Here is a 22,259-nt window from a genome sequence, read left to right as displayed (position 1 = left end):
ATCTCTCACTCTGCAATGGGAGTGTTGATGTCAGAATACCTTTTATCCGGCTGCAATGTTTTTAAACCCTCTCTAACTCAGAGAGACCTTTAGGTAATCTCCCCATACTGGGCTAGCGTTCCTCCAGAACTGGCCGCATAAAAGTCAAAGATATTTATGTTAAAACATCACAAGGGAATCCTGCTTTTTTTAGCAACACAAAGATAGTAGATCCTAGGATGTACTTTTTTTAACCATGTTCCTAATTTGGATGTCCCATGATCGGAAGACATCAACTCCAATCAGTTTAAAAGGTGGAAACTCTACTAATTTGCATGTCTTGAAATAATGAGATGAAGGACAGGGAATGCCTTCCTCATTCCTAACACTGATGACCTTGTCCACTGTCTTAGCTCCAATCTTTGCCAATGTAAACTCCTGTCCCCATTAGCTCTGCCAGGTCACGTTAGTCAAGCTCTCATCAGCCGAGTACATCCACCTATAGGAATACGATGCCCGTCAGAGCTTTCATTAGTAGTGATTGGGGGATATCAGCATTGCTTTATGGGGGTTTATCACTGCTCTTATTCATGATGCACAGGGAGTGCTTGCCCAGAACAGAACCATACCACCAATCGAAATTATGTTTTAAGTGTATCATCTGAGGATAGTGGTCTTGACAGAAGTGCATTTGATACCAAGGTGGAGGATAATCCCTGTCACCAGTTTGGAGTGTGTCACAAGTGGACAGGGGAGGTTTATAGGGACAGACCCTTGACTCCTTGATTATGACAGAGGGGATGAGTCTACACATGTACATTGGACTCCAAGTCAACCCATTGCAAATATTCTTAGTGTGGATTAGGCAAGTAGTGGGCCAATAATGCAAACTGAGAACAGTCATGAAAGAGCAATACCAAAGAGACACTGATGTTGAGTTAAGAAGTTTATTAAGACCACTAAAGTCACATGACCAGAGTAACTTCTCCACTAGACACCACAGTTTGTCCACTAGAGATTGTCTTGACATCAGCATCTCTTCCTGGAAGAGAAATGGTAGAATTGAGGGGCATTTAAAAACCAAATTCTCATGGTTCCTGAAGTCAGTTTACAGCTAGCACTCACTTTTCCTAGCACAGCTTTGCTCACAGGAGCCAGAAGAGGGATGGCACACCGCTGTACTACAGTGGATGAAGATCTAACAGAGGGGGAAAAGGGTCAAGCCACAGAAACCACTATAAAAAGACTAATATTAAGGGTTCAGGCAAGGCTGTGGAGCATACGGTTTCCTGCAGAGGAGCCAGTGATGCTGGATCCACAAATGTAAACATCTTCACAACAAAGCGCTTGTAGTGGGTTGGGAACTGAAGACCAGAAGATCCAGCCACCGGAACCAGTGTGGTCAGGTAACGGTCATCCCGGTAAGGGCATCTGGAAGGCAAAGGGGCAGTCAGAAAGGCCTTACAGCACACTAGCTGGATGAAGACCAGCCTTACTCACCCATCGACCAGAAGGTCCCACTGGGGTAGACTGAGTGGACTGGGGGTTGATGTCGCCCAGCAACGTCCCAGCATCAGGACAATGTTGGGGTCAGTCCTCTCCAAAACCCGCACCTCAACAAACACCGGCTCCCGCAGGACTTTTGTGACCGGATAATCAGCATCACTGTAGTAAGAGGTGTACGCCTCGTCCCCTGAGGAAGAACGCAGCATTTAAACAGAAACTGCTGCAACCTGGAGTTGTAGAAAATCCTCCATACTTGGACAGACACTTGCCTTCTGCACAGCCTTTGGTGACACATTGACCATTTGCCAGTCTAAGCTCCACCCTGAGGGGTCCAGAAGCAGCTACTGGTGGAGGTGCAGGAACAGTGTTGACCTCCACAACCAGAGCTTCCACAGAAGTACCAGAGTACCTACACTGGAAGAGAAGCCTGTACAACAAACAGGGAGCTTTAGCATAAATGTTAATACTTGACAAGTGCTACAAGTGTAAAAAGCACCTACTCAAAATGGCTGTCCCTTGTGATGGAACCAAGCGGTCCGACACCCACTTCATACGAGGAGGTCATCCTGTTTCCATACACCACATAGCCACCATCCTCCTGCAAATAGTAACTGTTGGCATCCAGTCCTTTTCTAAGCAGAACAGAAGCACAAGCAGCTACGCACCATCATGCTCGTGCCACATGCAGTGACAGGGAACTGGTATATAGCAAAGGAAGGTGTGGATCCCACAGGACTGCAAGGTGGGTCATTTCCACCCAGGAGACGGACTGAATCCAGGCTCAATCGAGGCAGAGTAACATCTCTAGCCACCACTACCACAAACTGACCATCTCTTATACACTGGACAGTCACTGGAACAGGGTAAGAGAGCAGGTTATTGCTGAAGAGAAGTTTAACAGGAAACCCTTCACATTGACTCAACACTCTTACCCGCCTTCCCATAGTAGCACTGCTGTCCGTTAAAGCAGCAGTTGAGCGCTTCACACTCAGCACCACTGGTACCAGCTGGGCCACATTGGATCTGCTCATAATCAGCTACAGCACATTTGTCAAGGGGCTCTGCCTGCACCACTGGCTGCTTAGGCTGAACCTGCTGTTGACTAGCTTGCTGTTGAACCCACTGAGGAGACTGACTAGCTTGCTGTTGAACCCACTGAGGAGACTGACTAGCTGGCTTCTGAACCTGCTGACTAGCCTGCTGTTGAACCCACTGAGGAGACTGACTAGCTGGCTTCTGAACCTGCTGACTAGCCTGCTGTTGAACCCACTGAGGAGACTGACTAGCTGGCTTCTGAACCTGCTGACTAGCCTGCTGTTGAACCCACTGAGGAGACTGACTAGCTGGCTTCTGAACCTGCTGACTAGCTTGCTGTTGAACCCACTGAGGAGACTGACTAGCTGGCTTCTGAACCTGCTGACTAGCTTGCTGTTGAACCCACTGAGGAGACTGACTAGCTGGCTTCTGAACCTGCTGACTAGCTTGCTGTTGAACCCACTGAGGAGACTGACTAGCTTGCTTCTGAAGCCGCTGGTCAGTTTGCTGTAACATCAGAGCTTGGGGATTCTGGGGCAGATTACTCCACTGTGGAACAGCATGACAGAAAGCACAAAACCACACACAAAGTGCCAGAGACTGCACTGCACACCAACTTCCTGTCATTGTTCAACAGATAGTTACACTGTTGAGATGCTGCCCTTTGGTCTTTTTGTATTCTACAGATTTTGGCTAATTAACGATAATCCCTCCCTCTTCATTAACAGTCATGATTCTCCAGACATGCCCAAATGGGAGCTTATGCTACCAGAAGATTCTCATTGGTTCTCAAAATTATGCACGTGATATTTTTTGATCCCAGTTGGTCAGATTCGTCATATTGAAGACAAGTAAAAAGGTTCATGTTCAGGTTTGCTACTGGAGCATGCCCAAAGTACTTTGGGTAGATGTTTGGTGCATTCCGCTTTGCTTGTAGACATGCTGAAGTATTAACTAGCATTATATACACCTGGTTTTTAAACAATCTAAAAAGCAAGTAAAATCAAATAATTCTGATATAATATTATAATTAAATTCTGTGAGGTAATATAGCCCAAATACACAAAAAAATATCGCAGAAATAGACTTCATACAACCAGACACCTAAACGTTATTTGTAAAGCAATTTGAGAGCATGTGGGATGAAAGAAAGTTAATGTCTTTTTGTTTTACTCCTGGGCAAGGCAAATGTCCTGCGCTGCTGTAGTAGATAACTAGGTGTTGGAGCCACAGACAGGAAGCAATGCAGTGGTGATGAATTGTCCTTAATAAAGTAAAAGTATGCAAGGTGGCTTTGCCTCATCTCTCACTCTGCAATGGGAGTGTTGATGTCAGAATACCTTTTATCCGGCTGCAATGTTTTTAAACCCTCTCTAACTCAGAGAGACCTTTAGGTAATCTCCCCATACTGGGCTAGCGTTCCTCCAGAACTGGCCGCATAAAAGTCAAAGATATTTATGTTAAAACATCACAAGGGAATCCTGCTTTTTTTAGCAACACAAAGATAGTAGATCCTAGGATGTACTTTTTTTAACCATGTTCCTAATTTGGATGTCCCATGATCGGAAGACATCAACTCCAATCAGTTTAAAAGGTGGAAACTCTACTAATTTGCATGTCTTGAAATAACGAGATGAAGGACAGGGAATGCCTTCCTCATTCCTAACACTGATGACCTTGTCCACTGTCTTAGCTCCAATCTTTGCCAATGTAAACTCCTGTCCCCATTAGCTCTGCCAGGTCACGTTAGTCAAGCTCTCATCAGCCGAGTACATCCACCTATAGGAATACGATGCCCATCAGAGCTTTCATTAGTAGTGATTGGGGGATATCAGCATTGCTTTATGGGGGTTTATCACTGCTCTTATTCATGATGCACAGGGAGTGCTTGCCCAGAACAGAACCATACCACCAATCGAAATTATGTTTTAATTGTATCATCTGAGGATAGTGGTCTTGACAGAAGTGCATTTGATACCAAGGTGGAGGATAATCCCTGTCACCAGTTTGGAGTGTGTCACAAGTGGACAGGGGAGGTTTATAGGGACAGACCCTTGACTCCTTGATTATGACAGAGGGGATGAGTCTACACATGTACATTGGACTCCAAGTCAACCCATTGCAAATATTCTTAGTGTGGATTAGGCAAGTAGTGGGCCAATAATGCAAACTGAGAACAGTCATGAAAGAGCAATACCAAAGAGACACTGATGTTGAGTTAAGAAGTTTATTAAGACCACTAAAGTCACATGACCAGAGTAACTTCTCCACTAGACACCACAGTTTGTCCACTAGAGATTGTCTTGACATCAGCATCTCTTCCTGGAAGAGAAATGGTAGAATTGAGGGGCATTTAAAAACCAAATTCTCATGGTTCCTGAAGTCAGTTTACAGCTAGCACTCACTTTTCCTAGCACAGCTTTGCTCACAGGAGCCAGAAGAGGGATGGCACACCGCTGTACTACAGTGGATGAAGATCTAACAGAGGGGGAAAAGGGTCAAGCCACAGAAACCACTATAAAAAGACTAATATTAAGGGTTCAGGCAAGGCTGTGGAGCATACGGTTTCCTGCAGAGGAGCCAGTGATGCTGGATCCACAAATGTAAACATCTTCACAACAAAGCGCTTGTAGTGGGTTGGGAACTGAAGACCAGAAGATCCAGCCACCGGAACCAGTGTGGTCAGGTAACGGTCATCCCGGTAAGGGCATCTGGAAGGCAAAGGGGCAGTCAGAAAGGCCTTACAGCACACTAGCTGGATGAAGACCAGCCTTACTCACCCATCGACCAGAAGGTCCCACTGGGGTAGACTGAGTGGACTGGGGGTTGATGTCGCCCAGCAACGTCCCAGCATCAGGACAATGTTGGGGTCAGTCCTCTCCAAAACCCGCACCTCAACAAACACCGGCTCCCGCAGGACTTTTGTGACCGGATAATCAGCATCACTGTAGTAAGAGGTGTACGCCTCGTCCCCTGAGGAAGAACGCAGCATTTAAACAGAAACTGCTGCAACCTGGAGTTGTAGAAAATCCTCCATACTTGGACAGACACTTGCCTTCTGCACAGCCTTTGGTGACACATTGACCATTTGCCAGTCTAAGCTCCACCCTGAGGGGTCCAGAAGCAGCTACTGGTGGAGGTGCAGGAACAGTGTTGACCTCCACAACCAGAGCTTCCACAGAAGTACCAGAGTACCTACACTGGAAGAGAAGCCTGTACAACAAACAGGGAGCTTTAGCATAAATGTTAATACTTGACAAGTGCTACAAGTGTAAAAAGCACCTACTCAAAATGGCTGTCCCTTGTGATGGAACCAAGCGGTCCGACACCCACTTCATACGAGGAGGTCATCCTGTTTTCATACACCACATAGCCACCATCCTCCTGCAAATAGTAACTGTTGGCATCCAGTCCTTTTCTAAGCAGAACAGAAGCACAAGCAGCTACCCACCATCATGCTCGTGCCACATGCAGTGACAGGGAACTGGTATATAGCAAAGGAAGGTGTGGATCCCACAGGACTGCAAGGTGGGTCATTTCCACCCAGGAGACGGACTGAATCCAGGCTCAATCGAGGCAGAGTAACATCTCTAGCCACCACTACCACAAACTGACCATCTCTTATACACTGGACAGTCACGGGAACAGGGTAAGAGAGCAGGTTATTGCTGAAGAGAAGTTTAACAGGAAACCCTTCACATTGACTCAACACTCTTACCCGCCTTCCCATAGTAGCACTGCTGTCCGTTAAAGCAGCAGTTGAGCGCGTCACACTCAGCACCACTGGTACCAGCTGGGCCACATTGGATCTGCTCATAATCAGCTACAGCACATTTGTCAAGGGGCTCTGCCTGCACCACTGGCTGCTTAGGCTGAACCTGCTGTTGACTAGCTTGCTGTTGAACCCACTGAGGAGACTGACTAGCTTGCTGTTGAACCCACTGAGGAGACTGACTAGCTGGCTTCTGAACCTGCTGACTAGCCTGCTGTTGAACCCACTGAGGAGACTGACTAGCTGGCTTCTGAACCTGCTGACTAGCTCGCTGTTGAACCCACTGAGGAGACTGACTAGCTGGCTTCTGAACCTGCTGACTAGCTTGCTGTTGAACCCACTGAGGAGACTGACTAGCTTGCTTCTGAAGCCGCTGGTCAGTTTGCTGTAACATCAGAGCTTGGGGATTCTGGGGCAGATTACTCCACTGTGGAACAGCATGACAGAAAGCACAAAACCACACACAAAGTGCCAGAGACTGCACTGCACACCAACTTCCTGTCATTGTTCAACAGATAGTTACACTGTTGAGATGCTGCCCTTTGGTCTTTTTGTATTCTACAGATTTTGGCTAATTAACGATAATCCCTCCCTCTTCATTAACAGTCATGATTCTCCAGACATGCCCAAATGGGAGCTTATGCTACCAGAAGATTCTCATTGGTTCTCAAAATTATGCACGTGATATTTTTTGATCCCAGTTGGTCAGATTCGTCATATTGAAGACAAGTAAAAAGGTCCATGTTCAGGTTTGCTACTGGTGCATGCCCAAAGTACTTTGGGTAGATGTTTGGTGCATTCCGCTTTGCTTGTAGACATGCTGAAGTATTAACTAGCATTATATACACCTGGTTTTTAAACAATCTAAAAAGCAAGTAAAATCAAATAATTCTGATATAATATTATAATTAAATTCTGTGAGGTAATATAGCCCAAATACACAAAAAAATATAGCAGAAATAGACTTCATACAACCAGACACCTAAACGTTATTTGTAAAGCAATTTGAGAGCATGTGGGATGAAAGAAAGTTAATGTCTTTTTGTTTTACTCCTGGGCAAGGCAAATGTCCTGCGCTGCTGTAGTAGATAACTAGGTGTTGGAGCCACAGACAGGAAGCAATGCAGTGGTGATGAATTGTCCTTAATAAAGTAAAAGTATGCAAGGTGGCTTTGCCTCATCTCTCACTCTGCAATGGGAGTGTTGATGTCAGAATACCTTTTATCCGGCTGCAATGTTTTTAAACCCTCTCTAACTCAGAGAGACCTTTAGGTAATCTCCCCATACTGGGCTAGCGTTCCTCCAGAACTGGCCGCATAAAAGTCAAAGATATTTATGTTAAAACATCACAAGGGAATGTTTTTTCTGCTTTTTTTAGCAACACAAAGATAGTAGATCCTAGGATGTACTTTTTTTAACCATGTTCCTAATTTGGATGTCCCATGATCGGAAGACATCAACTCCAATCAGTTTAAAAGGTGGAAACTCTACTAATTTGCATGTCTTGAAATAACGAGATGAAGGACAGGGAATGCCTTCATTCCTAACACTGATGACCTTGTCCACTGTCTTAGCTCCAATCTTTGCCAATGTAAACTCCTGTCCCCATTAGCTCTGCCAGGTCACGTTAGTCAAGCTCTCATCAGCCGAGTACATCCACCTATAGGAATACGATGCCCGGCAGAGCTTTCATTAGTAGTGATTGGGGGATATCAGCATTGCTTTATGGGGGTTTATCACTGCTCTTATTCATGATGCACAGGGAGTGCTTGCCCAGAACAGAACCATACCACCAATCGAAATTATGTTTTAATTGTATCATCTGAGGATAGTGGTCTTGACAGAAGTGCATTTGATACCAAGGTGGAGGATAATCCCTGTCACCAGTTTGGAGTGTGTCACAAGTGGACAGGGGAGGTTTATAGGGACAGACCCTTGACTCCTTGATTATGACAGAGGGGATGAGTCTACACATGTACATTGGACTCCAAGTCAACCCATTGCAAATATTCTTAGTGTGGATTAGGCAAGTAGTGGGCCAATAATGCAAACTGAGAACAGTCATGAAAGAGCAATACCAAAGAGACACTGATGTTGAGTTAAGAAGTTTATTAAGACCACTAAAGTCACATGACCAGAGTAACTTCTCCACTAGACACCACAGTTTGTCCACTAGAGATTGTCTTGACATCAGCATCTCTTCCTGGAAGAGAAATGGTAGAATTGAGGGGCATTTAAAAACCAAATTCTCATGGTTCCTGAAGTCAGTTTACAGCTAGCACTCACTTTTCCTAGCACAGCTTTGCTCACAGGAGCCAGAAGAGGGATGGCACACCGCTGTACTACAGTGGATGAAGATCTAACAGAGGGGGAAAAGGGTCAAGCCACAGAAACCACTATAAAAAGACTAATATTAAGGGTTCAGGCAAGGCTGTGGAGCATACGGTTTCCTGCAGAGGAGCCAGTGATGCTGGATCCACAAATGTAAACATCTTCACAACAAAGCGCTTGTAGTGGGTTGGGAACTGAAGACCAGAAGATCCAGCCACCGGAACCAGTGTGGTCAGGTAACGGTCATCCCGGTAAGGGCATCTGGAAGGCAAAGGGGCAGTCAGAAAGGCCTTACAGCACACTAGCTGGATGAAGACCAGCCTTACTCACCCATCGACCAGAAGGTCCCACTGGGGTAGACTGAGTGGACTGGGGGTTGATGTCGCCCAGCAACGTCCCAGCATCAGGACAATGTTGGGGTCAGTCCTCTCCAAAACCCGCACCTCAACAAACACCGGCTCCCGCAGGACTTTTGTGACCGGATAATCAGCATCACTGTAGTAAGAGGTGTACGCCTCGTCCCCTGAGGAAGAACGCAGCATTTAAACAGAAACTGCTGCAACCTGGAGTTGTAGAAAATCCTCCATACTTGGACAGACACTTGCCTTCTGCACAGCCTTTGGTGACACATTGACCATTTGCCAGTCTAAGCTCCACCCTGAGGGGTCCAGAAGCAGCTACTGGTGGAGGTGCAGGAACAGTGTTGACCTCCACAACAAGAGCTTCCACAGAAGTACCAGAGTACCTACACTGGAAGAGAAGCCTGTACAACAAACAGGGAGCTTTAGCATAAATGTTAATACTTGACAAGTGCTACAAGTGTAAAAAGCACCTACTCAAAATGGCTGTCCCTTGTGATGGAACCAAGCGGTCCGACACCCACTTCATACGAGGAGGTCATCCTGTTTTCATACACCACATAGCCACCATCCTCCTGCAAATAGTAACTGTTGGCATCCAGTCCTTTTCTAAGCAGAACAGAAGCACAAGCAGCTACCCACCATCATGCTCGTGCCACATGCAGTGACAGGGAACTGGTATATAGCAAAGGAAGGTGTGGATCCCACAGGACTGCAAGGTGGGTCATTTCCACCCAGGAGACGGACTGAATCCAGGCTCAATCGAGGCAGAGTAACATCTCTAGCCACCACTACCACAAACTGACCATCTCTTATACACTGGACAGTCACGGGAACAGGGTAAGAGAGCAGGTTATTGCTGAAGAGAAGTTTAACAGGAAACCCTTCACATTGACTCAACACTCTTACCCGCCTTCCCATAGTAGCACTGCTGTCCGTTAAAGCAGCAGTTGAGCGCGTCACACTCAGCACCACTGGTACCAGCTGGGCCACATTGGATCTGCTCATAATCAGCTACAGCACATTTGTCAAGGGGCTCTGCCTGCACCACTGGCTGCTTAGGCTGAACCTGCTGTTGACTAGCTTGCTGTTGAACCCACTGAGGAGACTGACTAGCTTGCTGTTGAACCCACTGAGGAGACTGACTAGCTGGCTTCTGAACCTGCTGACTAGCCTGCTGTTGAACCCACTGAGGAGACTGACTAGCTGGCTTCTGAACCTGCTGACTAGCTTGCTGTTGAACCCACTGAGGAGACTGACTAGCTGGCTTCTGAACCTGCTGACTAGCTTGCTGTTGAACCCACTGAGGAGACTGACTAGCTTGCTTCTGAAGCCGCTGGTCAGTTTGCTGTAACATCAGAGCTTGGGGATTCTGGGGCAGATTACTCCACTGTGGAACAGCATGACAGAAAGCACAAAACCACACACAAAGTGCCAGAGACTGCACTGCACACCAACTTCCTGTCATTGTTCAACAGATAGTTACACTGTTGAGATGCTGCCCTTTGGTCTTTTTGTATTCTACAGATTTTGGCTAATTAACGATAATCCCTCCCTCTTCATTAACAGTCATGATTCTCCAGACATGCCCAAATGGGAGCTTATGCTACCAGAAGATTCTCATTGGTTCTCAAAATTATGCACGTGATATTTTTTGATCCCAGTTGGTCAGATTCGTCATATTGAAGACAAGTAAAAAGGTTCATGTTCAGGTTTGCTACTGGAGCATGCCCAAAGTACTTTGGGTAGATGTTTGGTGCATTCCGCTTTGCTTGTAGACATGCTGAAGTATTAACTAGCATTATATACACCTGGTTTTTAAACAATCTAAAAAGCAAGTAAAATCAAATAATTCTGATATAATATTATAATTAAATTCTGTGAGGTAATATAGCCCAAATACACAAAAAAATATAGCAGAAATAGACTTCATACAACCAGACACCTAAACGTTATTTGTAAAGCAATTTGAGAGCATGTGGGATGAAAGAAAGTTAATGTCTTTTTGTTTTACTCCTGGGCAAGGCAAATGTCCTGCGCTGCTGTAGTAGATAACTAGGTGTTGGAGCCACAGACAGGAAGCAATGCAGTGGTGATGAATTGTCCTTAATAAAGTAAAAGTATGCAAGGTGGCTTTGCCTCATCTCTCACTCTGCAATGGGAGTGTTGATGTCAGAATACCTTTTATCCGGCTGCAATGTTTTTAAACCCTCTCTAACTCAGAGAGACCTTTAGGTAATCTCCCCATACTGGGCTAGCGTTCCTCCAGAACTGGCCGCATAAAAGTCAAAGATATTTATGTTAAAACATCACAAGGGAATCCTGCTTTTTTTAGCAACACAAAGATAGTAGATCCTAGGATGTACTTTTTTTAACCATGTTCCTAATTTGGATGTCCCATGATCGGAAGACATCAACTCCAATCAGTTTAAAAGGTGGAAACTCTACTAATTTGCATGTCTTGAAATAATGAGATGAAGGACAGGGAATGCCTTCCTCATTCCTAACACTGATGACCTTGTCCACTGTCTTAGCTCCAATCTTTGCCAATGTAAACTCCTGTCCCCATTAGCTCTGCCAGGTCACGTTAGTCAAGCTCTCATCAGCCGAGTACATCCACCTATAGGAATACGATGCCCGGCAGAGCTTTCATTAGTAGTGATTGGGGGATATCAGCATTGCTTTATGGGGGTTTATCACTGCTCTTATTCATGATGCACAGGGAGTGCTTGCCCAGAACAGAACCATACCACCAATCGAAATTATGTTTTAATTGTATCATCTGAGGATAGTGGTCTTGACAGAAGTGCATTTGATACCAAGGTGGAGGATAATCCCTGTCACCAGTTTGGAGTGTGTCACAAGTGGACAGGGGAGGTTTATAGGGACAGACCCTTGACTCCTTGATTATGACAGAGGGGATGAGTCTACACATGTACATTGGACTCCAAGTCAACCCATTGCAAATATTCTTAGTGTGGATTAGGCAAGTAGTGGGCCAATAATGCAAACTGAGAACAGTCATGAAAGAGCAATACCAAAGAGACACTGATGTTGAGTTAAGAAGTTTATAAAGACCACTAAAGTCACATGACCAGAGTAACTTCTCCACTAGACACCACAGTTTGTCCACTAGAGATTGTCTTGACATCAGCATCTCTTCCTGGAAGAGAAATGGTAGAATTGAGGGGCATTTAAAAACCAAATTCTCATGGTTCCTGAAGTCAGTTTACAGCTAGCACTCACTTTTCCTAGCACAGCTTTGCTCACAGGAGCCAGAAGAGGGATGGCACACCGCTGTACTACAGTGGATGAAGATCTAACAGAGGGGGAAAAGGGTCAAGCCACAGAAACCACTATAAAAAGACTAATATTAAGGGTTCAGGCAAGGCTGTGGAGCATACGGTTTCCTGCAGAGGAGCCAGTGATGCTGGATCCACAAATGTAAACATCTTCACAACAAAGCGCTTGTAGTGGGTTGGGAACTGAAGACCAGAAGATCCAGCCACCGGAACCAGTGTGGTCAGGTAACGGTCATCCCGGTAAGGGCATCTGGAAGGCAAAGGGGCAGTCAGAAAGGCCTTACAGCACACTAGCTGGATGAAGACCAGCCTTACTCACCCATCGACCAGAAGGTCCCACTGGGGTAGACTGAGTGGACTGGGGGTTGATGTCGCCCAGCAACGTCCCAGCATCAGGACAATGTTGGGGTCAGTCCTCTCCAAAACCCGCACCTCAACAAACACCGGCTCCCGCAGGACTTTTGTGACCGGATAATCAGCATCACTGTAGTAAGAGGTGTACGCCTCGTCCCCTGAGGAAGAACGCAGCATTTAAACAGAAACTGCTGCAACCTGGAGTTGTAGAAAATCCTCCATACTTGGACAGACACTTGCCTTCTGCACAGCCTTTGGTGACACATTGACCATTTGCCAGTCTAAGCTCCACCCTGAGGGGTCCAGAAGCAGCTACTGGTGGAGGTGCAGGAACAGTGTTGACCTCCACAACCAGAGCTTCCACAGAAGTACCAGAGTACCTACACTGGAAGAGAAGCCTGTACAACAAACAGGGAGCTTTAGCATAAATGTTAATACTTGACAAGTGCTACAAGTGTAAAAAGCACCTACTCAAAATGGCTGTCCCTTGTGATGGAACCAAGCGGTCCGACACCCACTTCATACGAGGAGGTCATCCTGTTTTCATACACCACATAGCCACCATCCTCCTGCAAATAGTAACTGTTGGCATCCAGTCCTTTTCTAAGCAGAACAGAAGCACAAGCAGCTACCCACCATCATGCTCGTGCCACATGCAGTGACAGGGAACTGGTATATAGCAAAGGAAGGTGTGGATCCCACAGGACTGCAAGGTGGGTCATTTCCACCCAGGAGACGGACTGAATCCAGGCTCAATCGAGGCAGAGTAACATCTCTAGCCACCACTACCACAAACTGACCATCTCTTATACACTGGACAGTCACTGGAACAGGGTAAGAGAGCAGGTTATTGCTGAAGAGAAGTTTAACAGGAAACCCTTCACATTGACTCAACACTCTTACCCGCCTTCCCATAGTAGCACTGCTGTCCGTTAAAGCAGCAGTTGAGCGCTTCACACTCAGCACCACTGGTACCAGCTGGGCCACATTGGATCTGCTCATAATCAGCTACAGCACATTTGTCAAGGGTGCACCACTGGCTGCTTAGGCTGAACCTGCTGTTGACTAGCTTGCTGTTGAACCCACTGAGGAGACTGACTAGCTTGCTGTTGAACCCACTGAGGAGACTGACTAGCTGGCTTCTGAACCTGCTGACTAGCCTGCTGTTGAACCCACTGAGGAGACTGACTAGCTGGCTTCTGAACCTGCTGACTAGCCTGCTGTTGAACCCACTGAGGAGACTGACTAGCTGGCTTCTGAACCTGCTGACTAGCTTGCTGTTGAACCCACTGAGGAGACTGACTAGCTGGCTTCTGAACCTGCTGACTAGCTTGCTGTTGAACCCACTGAGGAGACTGACTAGCTTGCTTCTGAAGCCGCTGGTCAGTTTGCTGTAACATCAGAGCTTGGGGATTCTGGGGCAGATTACTCCACTGTGGAACAGCATGACAGAAAGCACAAAACCACACACAAAGTGCCAGAGACTGCACTGCACACCAACTTCCTGTCATTGTTCAACAGATAGTTACACTGTTGAGATGCTGCCCTTTGGTCTTTTTGTATTCTACAGATTTTGGCTAATTAACGATAATCCCTCCCTCTTCATTAACAGTCATGATTCTCCAGACATGCCCAAATGGGAGCTTATGCTACCAGAAGATTCTCATTGGTTCTCAAAATTATGCACGTGATATTTTTTGATCCCAGTTGGTCAGATTCGTCATATTGAAGACAAGTAAAAAGGTTCATGTTCAGGTTTGCTACTGGAGCATGCCCAAAGTACTTTGGGTAGATGTTTGGTGCATTCCGCTTTGCTTGTAGACATGCTGAAGTATTAACTAGCATTTTATACACCTGGTTTTTAAACAATCTAAAAAGCAAGTAAAATCAAATAATTCTGATATAATATTATAATTAAATTCTGTGAGGTAATATAGCCCAAATACACAAAAAAATATAGCAGAAATAGACTTCATACAACCAGACACCTAAACGTTATTTGTAAAGCAATTTGAGAGCATGTGGGATGAAAGAAAGTTAATGTCTTTTTGTTTTACTCCTGGGCAAGGCAAATGTCCTGCGCTGCTGTAGTAGATAACTAGGTGTTGGAGCCACAGACAGGAAGCAATGCAGTGGTGATGAATTGTCCTTAATAAAGTAAAAGTATGCAAGGTGGCTTTGCCTCATCTCTCACTCTGCAATGGGAGTGTTGATGTCAGAATACCTTTTATCCGGCTGCAATGTTTTTAAACCCTCTCTAACTCAGAGAGACCTTTAGGTAATCTCCCCATACTGGGCTAGCGTTCCTCCAGAACTGGCCGCATAAAAGTCAAAGATATTTATGTTAAAACATCACAAGGGAATCCTGCTTTTTTTAGCAACACAAAGATAGTAGATCCTAGGATGTACTTTTTTTAACCATGTTCCTAATTTGGATGTCCCATGATCGGAAGACATCAACTCCAATCAGTTTAAAAGGTGGAAACTCTACTAATTTGCATGTCTTGAAATAACGAGATGAAGGACAGGGAATGCCTTCCTCATTCCTAACACTGATGACCTTGTCCACTGTCTTAGCTCCAATCTTTGCCAATGTAAACTCCTGTCCCCATTAGCTCTGCCAGGTCACGTTAGTCAAGCTCTCATCAGCCGAGTACATCCACCTATAGGAATACGATGCCCGTCAGAGCTTTCATTAGTAGTGATTGGGGGATATCAGCATTGCTTTATGGGGGTTTATCACTGCTCTTATTCATGATGCACAGGGAGTGCTTGCCCAGAACAGAACCATACCACCAATCGAAATTATGTTTTAATTGTATCATCTGAGGATAGTGGTCTTGACAGAAGTGCATTTGATACCAAGGTGGAGGATAATCCCTGTCACCAGTTTGGAGTGTGTCACAAGTGGACAGGGGAGGTTTATAGGGACAGACCCTTGACTCCTTGATTATGACAGAGGGGATGAGTCTACACATGTACATTGGACTCCAAGTCAACCCATTGCAAATATTCTTAGTGTGGATTAGGCAAGTAGTGGGCCAATAATGCAAACTGAGAACAGTCATGAAAGAGCAATACCAAAGAGACACTGATGTTGAGTTAAGAAGTTTATTAAGACCACTAAAGTCACATGACCAGAGTAACTTCTCCACTAGACACCACAGTTTGTCCACTAGAGATTGTCTTGACATCAGCATCTCTTCCTGGAAGAGAAATGGTAGAATTGAGGGGCATTTAAAAACCAAATTCTCATGGTTCCTGAAGTCAGTTTACAGCTAGCACTCACTTTTCCTAGCACAGCTTTGCTCACAGGAGCCAGAAGAGGGATGGCACACCGCTGTACTACAGTGGATGAAGATCTAACAGAGGGGGAAAAGGGTCAAGCCACAGAAACCACTATAAAAAGACTAATATTAAGGGTTCAGGCAAGGCTGTGGAGCATACGGTTTCCTGCAGAGGAGCCAGTGATGCTGGATCCACAAATGTAAACATCTTCACAACAAAGCGCTTGTAGTGGGTTGGGAACTGAAGACCAGAAGATCCAGCCACCGGAACCAGTGTGGTCAGGTAACGGTCATCCCGGTAAGGGCATCTGGAAGGCAAAGGGGCAGTCAGAAAGGCCTTACAGCACACTAGCTGGATGAAGACCAGCCTTACTCACCCATCGACCAGAAGGTCCCACTGGGGTAGACTGAGTGGACTGGGGGTTGATGTCGCCCAGCAACGTCCCAGCATCAGGACAATGTTGGGGTCAGTCCTCTCCAAAACCCGCACCTCAACAAACACCGGCTCCCGCAGGACTTTTGTGACCGGATAATCAGCATCACTGTAGTAAGAGGTGTACGCCTCGTCCCCTGAGGAAGAACGCAGCATTTAAACAGAAACTGCTGCAACCTGGAGTTGTAGAAAATCCTCCATACTTGGACAGACACTTGCCTTCTGCACAGCCTTTGGTGACACATTGACCATTTGCCAGTCTAAGCTCCACCCTGAGGGGTCCAGAAGCAGCTACTGGTGGAGGTGCAGGAACAGTGTTGACCTCCACAACCAGAGCTTCCACAGAAGTACCAGAGTACCTACACTGGAAGAGAAGCCTGTACAACAAACAGGGAGCTTTAGCATAAATGTTAATACTTGACAAGTGCTACAAGTGTAAAAAGCACCTACTCAAAATGGCTGTCCCTTGTGATGGAACCAAGCGGTCCGACACCCACTTCATACGAGGAGGTCATCCTGTTTTCATACACCACATAGCCACCATCCTCCTGCAAATAGTAACTGTTGGCATCCAGTCCTTTTCTAAGCAGAACAGAAGCACAAGCAGCTACCCACCATCATGCTCGTGCCACATGCAGTGACAGGGAACTGGTATATAGCAAAGGAAGGTGTGGATCCCACAGGACTGCAAGGTGGGTCATTTCCACCCAGGAGACGGACTGAATCCAGGCTCAATCGAGGCAGAGTAACATCTCTAGCCACCACTACCACAAACTGACCATCTCTTATACACTGGACAGTCACTGGAACAGGGTAAGAGAGCAGGTTATTGCTGAAGAGAAGTTTAACAGGAAACCCTTCACATTGACTCAACACTCTTACCCGCCTTCCCATAGTAGCACTGCTGTCCGTTAAAGCAGCAGTTGAGCGCTTCACACTCAGCACCACTGGTACCAGCTGGGCCACATTGGATCTGCTCATAATCAGCAACAGCACATTTGTCAAGGGGCTCTGCCTGCACCACTGGCTGCTTAGGCTGAACCTGCTGTTGACTAGCTTGCTGTTGAACCCACTGAGGAGACTGACTAGCTTGCTGTTGAACCCACTGAGGAGACTGACTAGCTGGCTTCTGAACCTGCTGACTAGCCTGCTGTTGAACCCACTGAGGAGACTGACTAGCTGGCTTCTGAACCTGCTGACTAGCCTGCTGTTGAACCCACTGAGGAGACTGACTAGCTGGCTTCTGAACCTGCTGACTAGCTTGCTGTTGAACCCACTGAGGAGACTGACTAGCTTGCTGTTGAACCCACTGAGGAGACTGACTAGCTTGCTGTTGAACCCACTGAGGAGACTGACTAGCTTGCTTCTGAAGCCGCTGGTCAGTTTGCTGTAACATCAGAGCTTGGGGATTCTGGGGCAGATTACTCCACTGTGGAACAGCATGACAGAAAGCACAAAACCACACACAAAGTGCCAGAGACTGCACTGCACACCAACTTCCTGTCATTGTTCAACAGATAGTTACACTGTTGAGATGCTGCCCTTTGGTCTTTTTGTATTCTACAGATTTTGGCTAATTAACGATAATCCCTCCCTCTTCATTAACAGTCATGATTCTCCAGACATGCCCAAATGGGAGCTTATGCTACCAGAAGATTCTCATTGGTTCTCAAAATTATGCACGTGATATTTTTTGATCCCAGTTGGTCAGATTCGTCATATTGAAGACAAGTAAAAAGGTTCATGTTCAGGTTTGCTACTGGAGCATGCCCAAAGTACTTTGGGTAGATGTTTGGTGCATTCCGCTTTGCTTGTAGACATGCTGAAGTATTAACTAGCATTATATACACCTGGTTTTTAAACAATCTAAAAAGCAAGTAAAATCAAATAATTCTGATATAATATTATAATTAAAATCTGTGAGGTAATATAGCCCAAATACACAAAAAAATATAGCAGAAATAGACTTCATACAACCAGACACCTAAACGTTATTTGTAAAGCAATTTGAGAGCATGTGGGATGAAAGAAAGTTAATGTCTTTTTGTTTTACTCCTGGGCAAGGCAAATGTCCTGCGCTGCTGTAGTAGATAACTAGGTGTTGGAGCCACAGACAGGAAGCAATGCAGTGGTGATGAATTGTCCTTAATAAAGTAAAAGTATGCAAGGTGGCTTTGCCTCATCTCTCACTCTGCAATGGGAGTGTTGATGTCAGAATACCTTTTATCCGGCTGCAATGTTTTTAAACCCTCTCTAACTCAGAGAGACCTTTAGGTAATCTCCCCATACTGGGCTAGCGTTCCTCCAGAACTGGCCGCATAAAAGTCAAAGATATTTATGTTAAAACATCACAAGGGAATCCTGCTTTTTTTAGCAACACAAAGATAGTAGATCCTAGGATGTACTTTTTTTAACCATGTTCCTAATTTGGATGTCCCATGATCGGAAAACATCAACTCCAATCAGTTTAAAAGGTGGAAACTCTACTAATTTGCATGTCTTGAAATAACGAGATGAAGGACAGGGAATGCCTTCCTCATTCCTAACACTGATGACCATGTCCACTGTCTTAGCTCCAATCTTTGCCAATGTAAGCTCCTGTCCCCATTAGCTCTGCCAGGTCACGTTAGTCAAGCTCTCATCAGCCGAGTACATCCACCTATAGGAATACGATGCCCGTCAGAGCTTTCATTAGTAGTGATTGGGGGATATCAGCATTGCTTTATGGGGGTTTATCACTGCTCTTATTCATGATGCACAGGGAGTGCTTGCCCAGAACAGAACCATACCACCAATCGAAATTATGTTTTAATTGTATCATCTGAGGATAGTGGTCTTGACAGAAGTGCATTTGATACCAAGGTGGAGGATAATCCCTGTCACCAGTTTGGAGTGTGTCACAAGTGGACAGGGGAGGTTTATAGGGACAGACCCTTGACTCCTTGATTATGACAGAGGGGATGAGTCTACACATGTACATTGGACTCCAAGTCAACCCATTGCAAATATTCTTAGTGTGGATTAGGCAAGTAGTGGGCCAATAATGCAAACTGAGAACAGTCATGAAAGAGCAATACCAAAGAGACACTGATGTTGAGTTAAGAAGTTTATTAAGACCACTAAAGTCACATGACCAGAGTAACTTCTCCACTAGACACCACAGTTTGTCCACTAGAGATTGTCTTGACATCAGCATCTCTTCCTGGAAGAGAAATGGTAGAATTGAGGGGCATTTAAAAACCAAATTCTCATGGTTCCTGAAGTCAGTTTACAGCTAGCACTCACTTTTCCTAGCACAGCTTTGCTCACAGGAGCCAGAAGAGGGATGGCACACCGCTGTACTACAGTGGATGAAGATCTAACAGAGGGGGAAAAGGGTCAAGCCACAGAAACCACTATAAAAAGACTAATATTAAGGGTTCAGGCAAGGCTGTGGAGCATACGGTTTCCTGCAGAGGAGCCAGTGATGCTGGATCCACAAATGTAAACATCTTCACAACAAAGCGCTTGTAGTGGGTTGGGAACTGAAGACCAGAAGATCCAGCCACCGGAACCAGTGTGGTCAGGTAACGGTCATCCCGGTAAGGGCATCTGGAAGGCAAAGGGGCAGTCAGAAAGGCCTTACAGCACACTAGCTGGATGAAGACCAGCCTTACTCACCCATCGACCAGAAGGTCCCACTGGGGTAGACTGAGTGGACTGGGGGTTGATGTCGCCCAGCAACGTCCCAGCATCAGGACAATGTTGGGGTCAGTCCTCTCCAAAACCCGCACCTCAACAAACACCGGCTCCCGCAGGACTTTTGTGACCGGATAATCAGCATCACTGTAGTAAGAGGTGTACGCCTCGTCCCCTGAGGAAGAACGCAGCATTTAAACAGAAACTGCTGCAACCTGGAGTTGTAGAAAATCCTCCATACTTGGACAGACACTTGCCTTCTGCACAGCCTTTGGTGACACATTGACCATTTGCCAGTCTAAGCTCCACCCTGAGGGGTCCAGAAGCAGCTACTGGTGGAGGTGCAGGAACAGTGTTGACCTCCACAACCAGAGCTTCCACAGAAGTACCAGAGTACCTACACTGGAAGAGAAGCCTGTACAACAAACAGGGAGCTTTAGCATAAATGTTAATACTTGACAAGTGCTACAAGTGTAAAAAGCACCTACTCAAAATGGCTGTCCCTTGTGATGGAACCAAGCGGTCCGACACCCACTTCATACGAGGAGGTCATCCTGTTTTCATACACCACATAGCCACCATCCTCCTGCAAATAGTAACTGTTGGCATCCAGTCCTTTTCTAAGCAGAACAGAAGCACAAGCAGCTACCCACCATCATGCTCGTGCCACATGCAGTGACAGGGAACTGGTATATAGCAAAGGAAGGTGTGGATCCCACAGGACTGCAAGGTGGGTCATTTCCACCCAGGAGACGGACTGAATCCAGGCTCAATCGAGGCAGAGTAACATCTCTAGCCACCACTACCACAAACTGACCATCTCTTATACACTGGACAGTCACTGGAACAGGGTAAGAGAGCAGGTTATTGCTGAAGAGAAGTTTAACAGGAAACCCTTCACATTGACTCAACACTCTTACCCGCCTTCCCATAGTAGCACTGCTGTCCGTTAAAGCAGCAGTTGAGCGCTTCACACTCAGCACCACTGGTACCAGCTGGGCCACATTGGATCTGCTCATAATCAGCAACAGCACATTTGTCAAGGGGCTCTGCCTGCACCACTGGCTGCTTAGGCTGAACCTGCTGTTGACTAGCTTGCTGTTGAACCCACTGAGGAGACTGACTAGCTTGCTGTTGAACCCACTGAGGAGACTGACTAGCTGGCTTCTGAACCTGCTGACTAGCCTGCTGTTGAACCCACTGAGGAGACTGACTAGCTGGCTTCTGAACCTGCTGACTAGCTTGCTGTTGAACCCACTGAGGAGACTGACTAGCTGGCTTCTGAACCTGCTGACTAGCTTGCTGTTGAACCCACTGAGGAGACTGACTAGCTGGCTTCTGAACCTGCTGACTAGCTTGCTGTTGAACCCACTGAGGAGACTGACTAGCTTGCTTCTGAAGCCGCTGGTCAGTTTGCTGTAACATCAGAGCTTGGGGATTCTGGGGCAGATTACTCCACTGTGGAACAGCATGACAGAAAGCACAAAACCACACACAAAGTGCCAGAGACTGCACTGCACACCAACTTCCTGTCATTGTTCAACAGATAGTTACACTGTTGAGATGCTGCCCTTTGGTCTTTTTGTATTCTACAGATTTTGGCTAATTAACGATAATCCCTCCCTCTTCATTAACAGTCATGATTCTCCAGACATGCCCAAATGGGAGCTTATGCTACCAGAAGATTCTCATTGGTTCTCAAAATTATGCACGTGATATTTTTTGATCCCAGTTGGTCAGATTCGTCATATTGAAGACAAGTAAAAAGGTTCATGTTCAGGTTTGCTACTGGAGCATGCCCAAAGTACTTTGGGTAGATGTTTGGTGCATTCCGCTTTGCTTGTAGACATGCTGAAGTATTAACTAGCATTATATACACCTGGTTTTTAAACAATCTAAAAAGCAAGTAAAATCAAATAATTCTGATATAATATTATAATTAAAATCTGTGAGGTAATATAGCCCAAATACACAAAAAAATATAGCAGAAATAGACTTCATACAACCAGACACCTAAACGTTATTTGTAAAGCAATTTGAGAGCATGTGGGATGAAAGAAAGTTAATGTCTTTTTGTTTTACTCCTGGGCAAGGCAAATGTCCTGCGCTGCTGTAGTAGATAACTAGGTGTTGGAGCCACAGACAGGAAGCAATGCAGTGGTGATGAATTGTCCTTAATAAAGTAAAAGTATGCAAGGTGGCTTTGCCTCATCTCTCACTCTG

The 22,259-nt window shown here is 45.8% G+C and overlaps 5 protein-coding genes and 1 pseudogene across 5 annotated transcripts; all 6 read right to left on the bottom strand.

The window, feature by feature from the left end:
- Window positions 1–944: 944 nt before the first annotated feature.
- Window positions 945–3,147, bottom strand: LOC137079460 (zona pellucida sperm-binding protein 4-like). Its single transcript, XM_067447415.1, has 8 exons — window positions 2,418–3,147; window positions 2,151–2,338; window positions 1,986–2,083; window positions 1,755–1,912; window positions 1,480–1,672; window positions 1,263–1,410; window positions 1,105–1,177; window positions 945–1,021 (listed from the first exon to the last, which is right to left on the bottom strand). The coding sequence occupies exons 1-8, from the start codon at window positions 3,145–3,147 to the stop codon at window positions 945–947; spliced, it is 1,665 nt and encodes a 554-aa protein (XP_067303516.1).
- A 1,618-nt stretch (window positions 3,148–4,765) lies between these two features.
- LOC137079541 (zona pellucida sperm-binding protein 4-like) lies at window positions 4,766–6,799 on the bottom strand. Its single transcript, XM_067447493.1, has 8 exons — window positions 6,242–6,799; window positions 5,972–6,162; window positions 5,807–5,904; window positions 5,576–5,733; window positions 5,301–5,493; window positions 5,084–5,231; window positions 4,926–4,998; window positions 4,766–4,842 (listed from the first exon to the last, which is right to left on the bottom strand). Exons 1-8 carry the CDS (start codon window positions 6,795–6,797, stop codon window positions 4,766–4,768), a joined length of 1,494 nt encoding a protein of 497 aa, XP_067303594.1. The 5' UTR covers window positions 6,798–6,799.
- Window positions 6,800–8,418: 1,619 nt separating this feature from the next.
- On the bottom strand, window positions 8,419–10,449 carry LOC137079539 (zona pellucida sperm-binding protein 4-like). The gene is made up of 8 exons (XM_067447492.1): window positions 9,895–10,449; window positions 9,625–9,815; window positions 9,460–9,557; window positions 9,229–9,386; window positions 8,954–9,146; window positions 8,737–8,884; window positions 8,579–8,651; window positions 8,419–8,495 (listed from the first exon to the last, which is right to left on the bottom strand). The coding sequence occupies exons 1-8, from the start codon at window positions 10,337–10,339 to the stop codon at window positions 8,419–8,421; spliced, it is 1,383 nt and encodes a 460-aa protein (XP_067303593.1). The 5' UTR covers window positions 10,340–10,449.
- A 1,619-nt stretch (window positions 10,450–12,068) lies between these two features.
- LOC137079459 (zona pellucida sperm-binding protein 4-like) lies at window positions 12,069–14,149 on the bottom strand (annotated as a pseudogene).
- A 1,618-nt stretch (window positions 14,150–15,767) lies between these two features.
- LOC137079458 (zona pellucida sperm-binding protein 4-like) lies at window positions 15,768–17,865 on the bottom strand. The gene is made up of 8 exons (XM_067447414.1): window positions 17,241–17,865; window positions 16,974–17,161; window positions 16,809–16,906; window positions 16,578–16,735; window positions 16,303–16,495; window positions 16,086–16,233; window positions 15,928–16,000; window positions 15,768–15,844 (listed from the first exon to the last, which is right to left on the bottom strand). The coding sequence occupies exons 1-8, from the start codon at window positions 17,863–17,865 to the stop codon at window positions 15,768–15,770; spliced, it is 1,560 nt and encodes a 519-aa protein (XP_067303515.1).
- A 1,618-nt stretch (window positions 17,866–19,483) lies between these two features.
- Window positions 19,484–21,572, bottom strand: LOC137079457 (zona pellucida sperm-binding protein 4-like). The gene is made up of 8 exons (XM_067447413.1): window positions 20,957–21,572; window positions 20,690–20,877; window positions 20,525–20,622; window positions 20,294–20,451; window positions 20,019–20,211; window positions 19,802–19,949; window positions 19,644–19,716; window positions 19,484–19,560 (listed from the first exon to the last, which is right to left on the bottom strand). Exons 1-8 carry the CDS (start codon window positions 21,570–21,572, stop codon window positions 19,484–19,486), a joined length of 1,551 nt encoding a protein of 516 aa, XP_067303514.1.
- Window positions 21,573–22,259: the final 687 nt, after the last annotated feature.

This window comes from Pseudorasbora parva, chromosome 6 (genome assembly GCF_024679245.1).
Source record: "Pseudorasbora parva isolate DD20220531a chromosome 6, ASM2467924v1, whole genome shotgun sequence".
Lineage (NCBI taxonomy): Eukaryota > Metazoa > Chordata > Actinopteri > Cypriniformes > Gobionidae > Pseudorasbora > Pseudorasbora parva.
Note: the sequence above shows the minus strand (reverse complement) of the source record. Positions and strands in the feature narration are given on the sequence as shown.

Excerpts from the sequence above, each read along its gene's own strand:
- LOC137079460 (XM_067447415.1), bottom strand. The coding sequence starts at position 3,147 with ATGACAGGAAGTTGGTGTGCAGTGCAGTCTCTGGCACTTTGTGTGTGG. Across the intron at positions 2,339-2,417 it reads GTGCTACTATGGGAAGGCGG|TGACTGTCCAGTGTATAAGA; the intron begins GTAAGAGTGTTG and ends ACCCTGTTCCAG. Across the intron at positions 1,913-1,985 it reads ACAAGGGACAGCCATTTTGA|GCTTCTCTTCCAGTGTAGGT; the intron begins GTAGGTGCTTTT and ends TTTGTTGTACAG.
- LOC137079541 (XM_067447493.1), bottom strand. The coding sequence starts at position 6,797 with ATGACAGGAAGTTGGTGTGCAGTGCAGTCTCTGGCACTTTGTGTGTGG. Across the intron at positions 5,905-5,971 it reads CATGTGGCACGAGCATGATG|GAGGATGGTGGCTATGTGGT; the intron begins GTGGGTAGCTGC and ends TACTATTTGCAG. Across the intron at positions 5,494-5,575 it reads CACCAAAGGCTGTGCAGAAG|GGGACGAGGCGTACACCTCT; the intron begins GCAAGTGTCTGT and ends GTTCTTCCTCAG.
- LOC137079539 (XM_067447492.1), bottom strand. The coding sequence starts at position 10,339 with ATGTTACAGCAAACTGACCAGCGGCTTCAGAAGCAAGCTAGTCAGTCT. Across the intron at positions 9,816-9,894 it reads GCAGTGCTACTATGGGAAGG|CCGTGACTGTCCAGTGTATA; the intron begins CGGGTAAGAGTG and ends CTTACCCTGTTC. Across the intron at positions 8,885-8,953 it reads TGGGACCTTCTGGTCGATGG|ATGCCCTTACCGGGATGACC; the intron begins GTGAGTAAGGCT and ends TTTGCCTTCCAG.
- LOC137079458 (XM_067447414.1), bottom strand. The coding sequence starts at position 17,865 with ATGACAGGAAGTTGGTGTGCAGTGCAGTCTCTGGCACTTTGTGTGTGG. Across the intron at positions 16,234-16,302 it reads TGGGACCTTCTGGTCGATGG|ATGCCCTTACCGGGATGACC; the intron begins GTGAGTAAGGCT and ends TTTGCCTTCCAG. Across the intron at positions 15,845-15,927 it reads GCAAAGCTGTGCTAGGAAAA|GAAGAGATGCTGATGTCAAG; the intron begins GTGAGTGCTAGC and ends TTTCTCTTCCAG.
- LOC137079457 (XM_067447413.1), bottom strand. The coding sequence starts at position 21,572 with ATGACAGGAAGTTGGTGTGCAGTGCAGTCTCTGGCACTTTGTGTGTGG. Across the intron at positions 20,623-20,689 it reads CATGTGGCACGAGCATGATG|GAGGATGGTGGCTATGTGGT; the intron begins GTGGGTAGCTGC and ends TACTATTTGCAG. Across the intron at positions 19,561-19,643 it reads GCAAAGCTGTGCTAGGAAAA|GAAGAGATGCTGATGTCAAG; the intron begins GTGAGTGCTAGC and ends TTTCTCTTCCAG.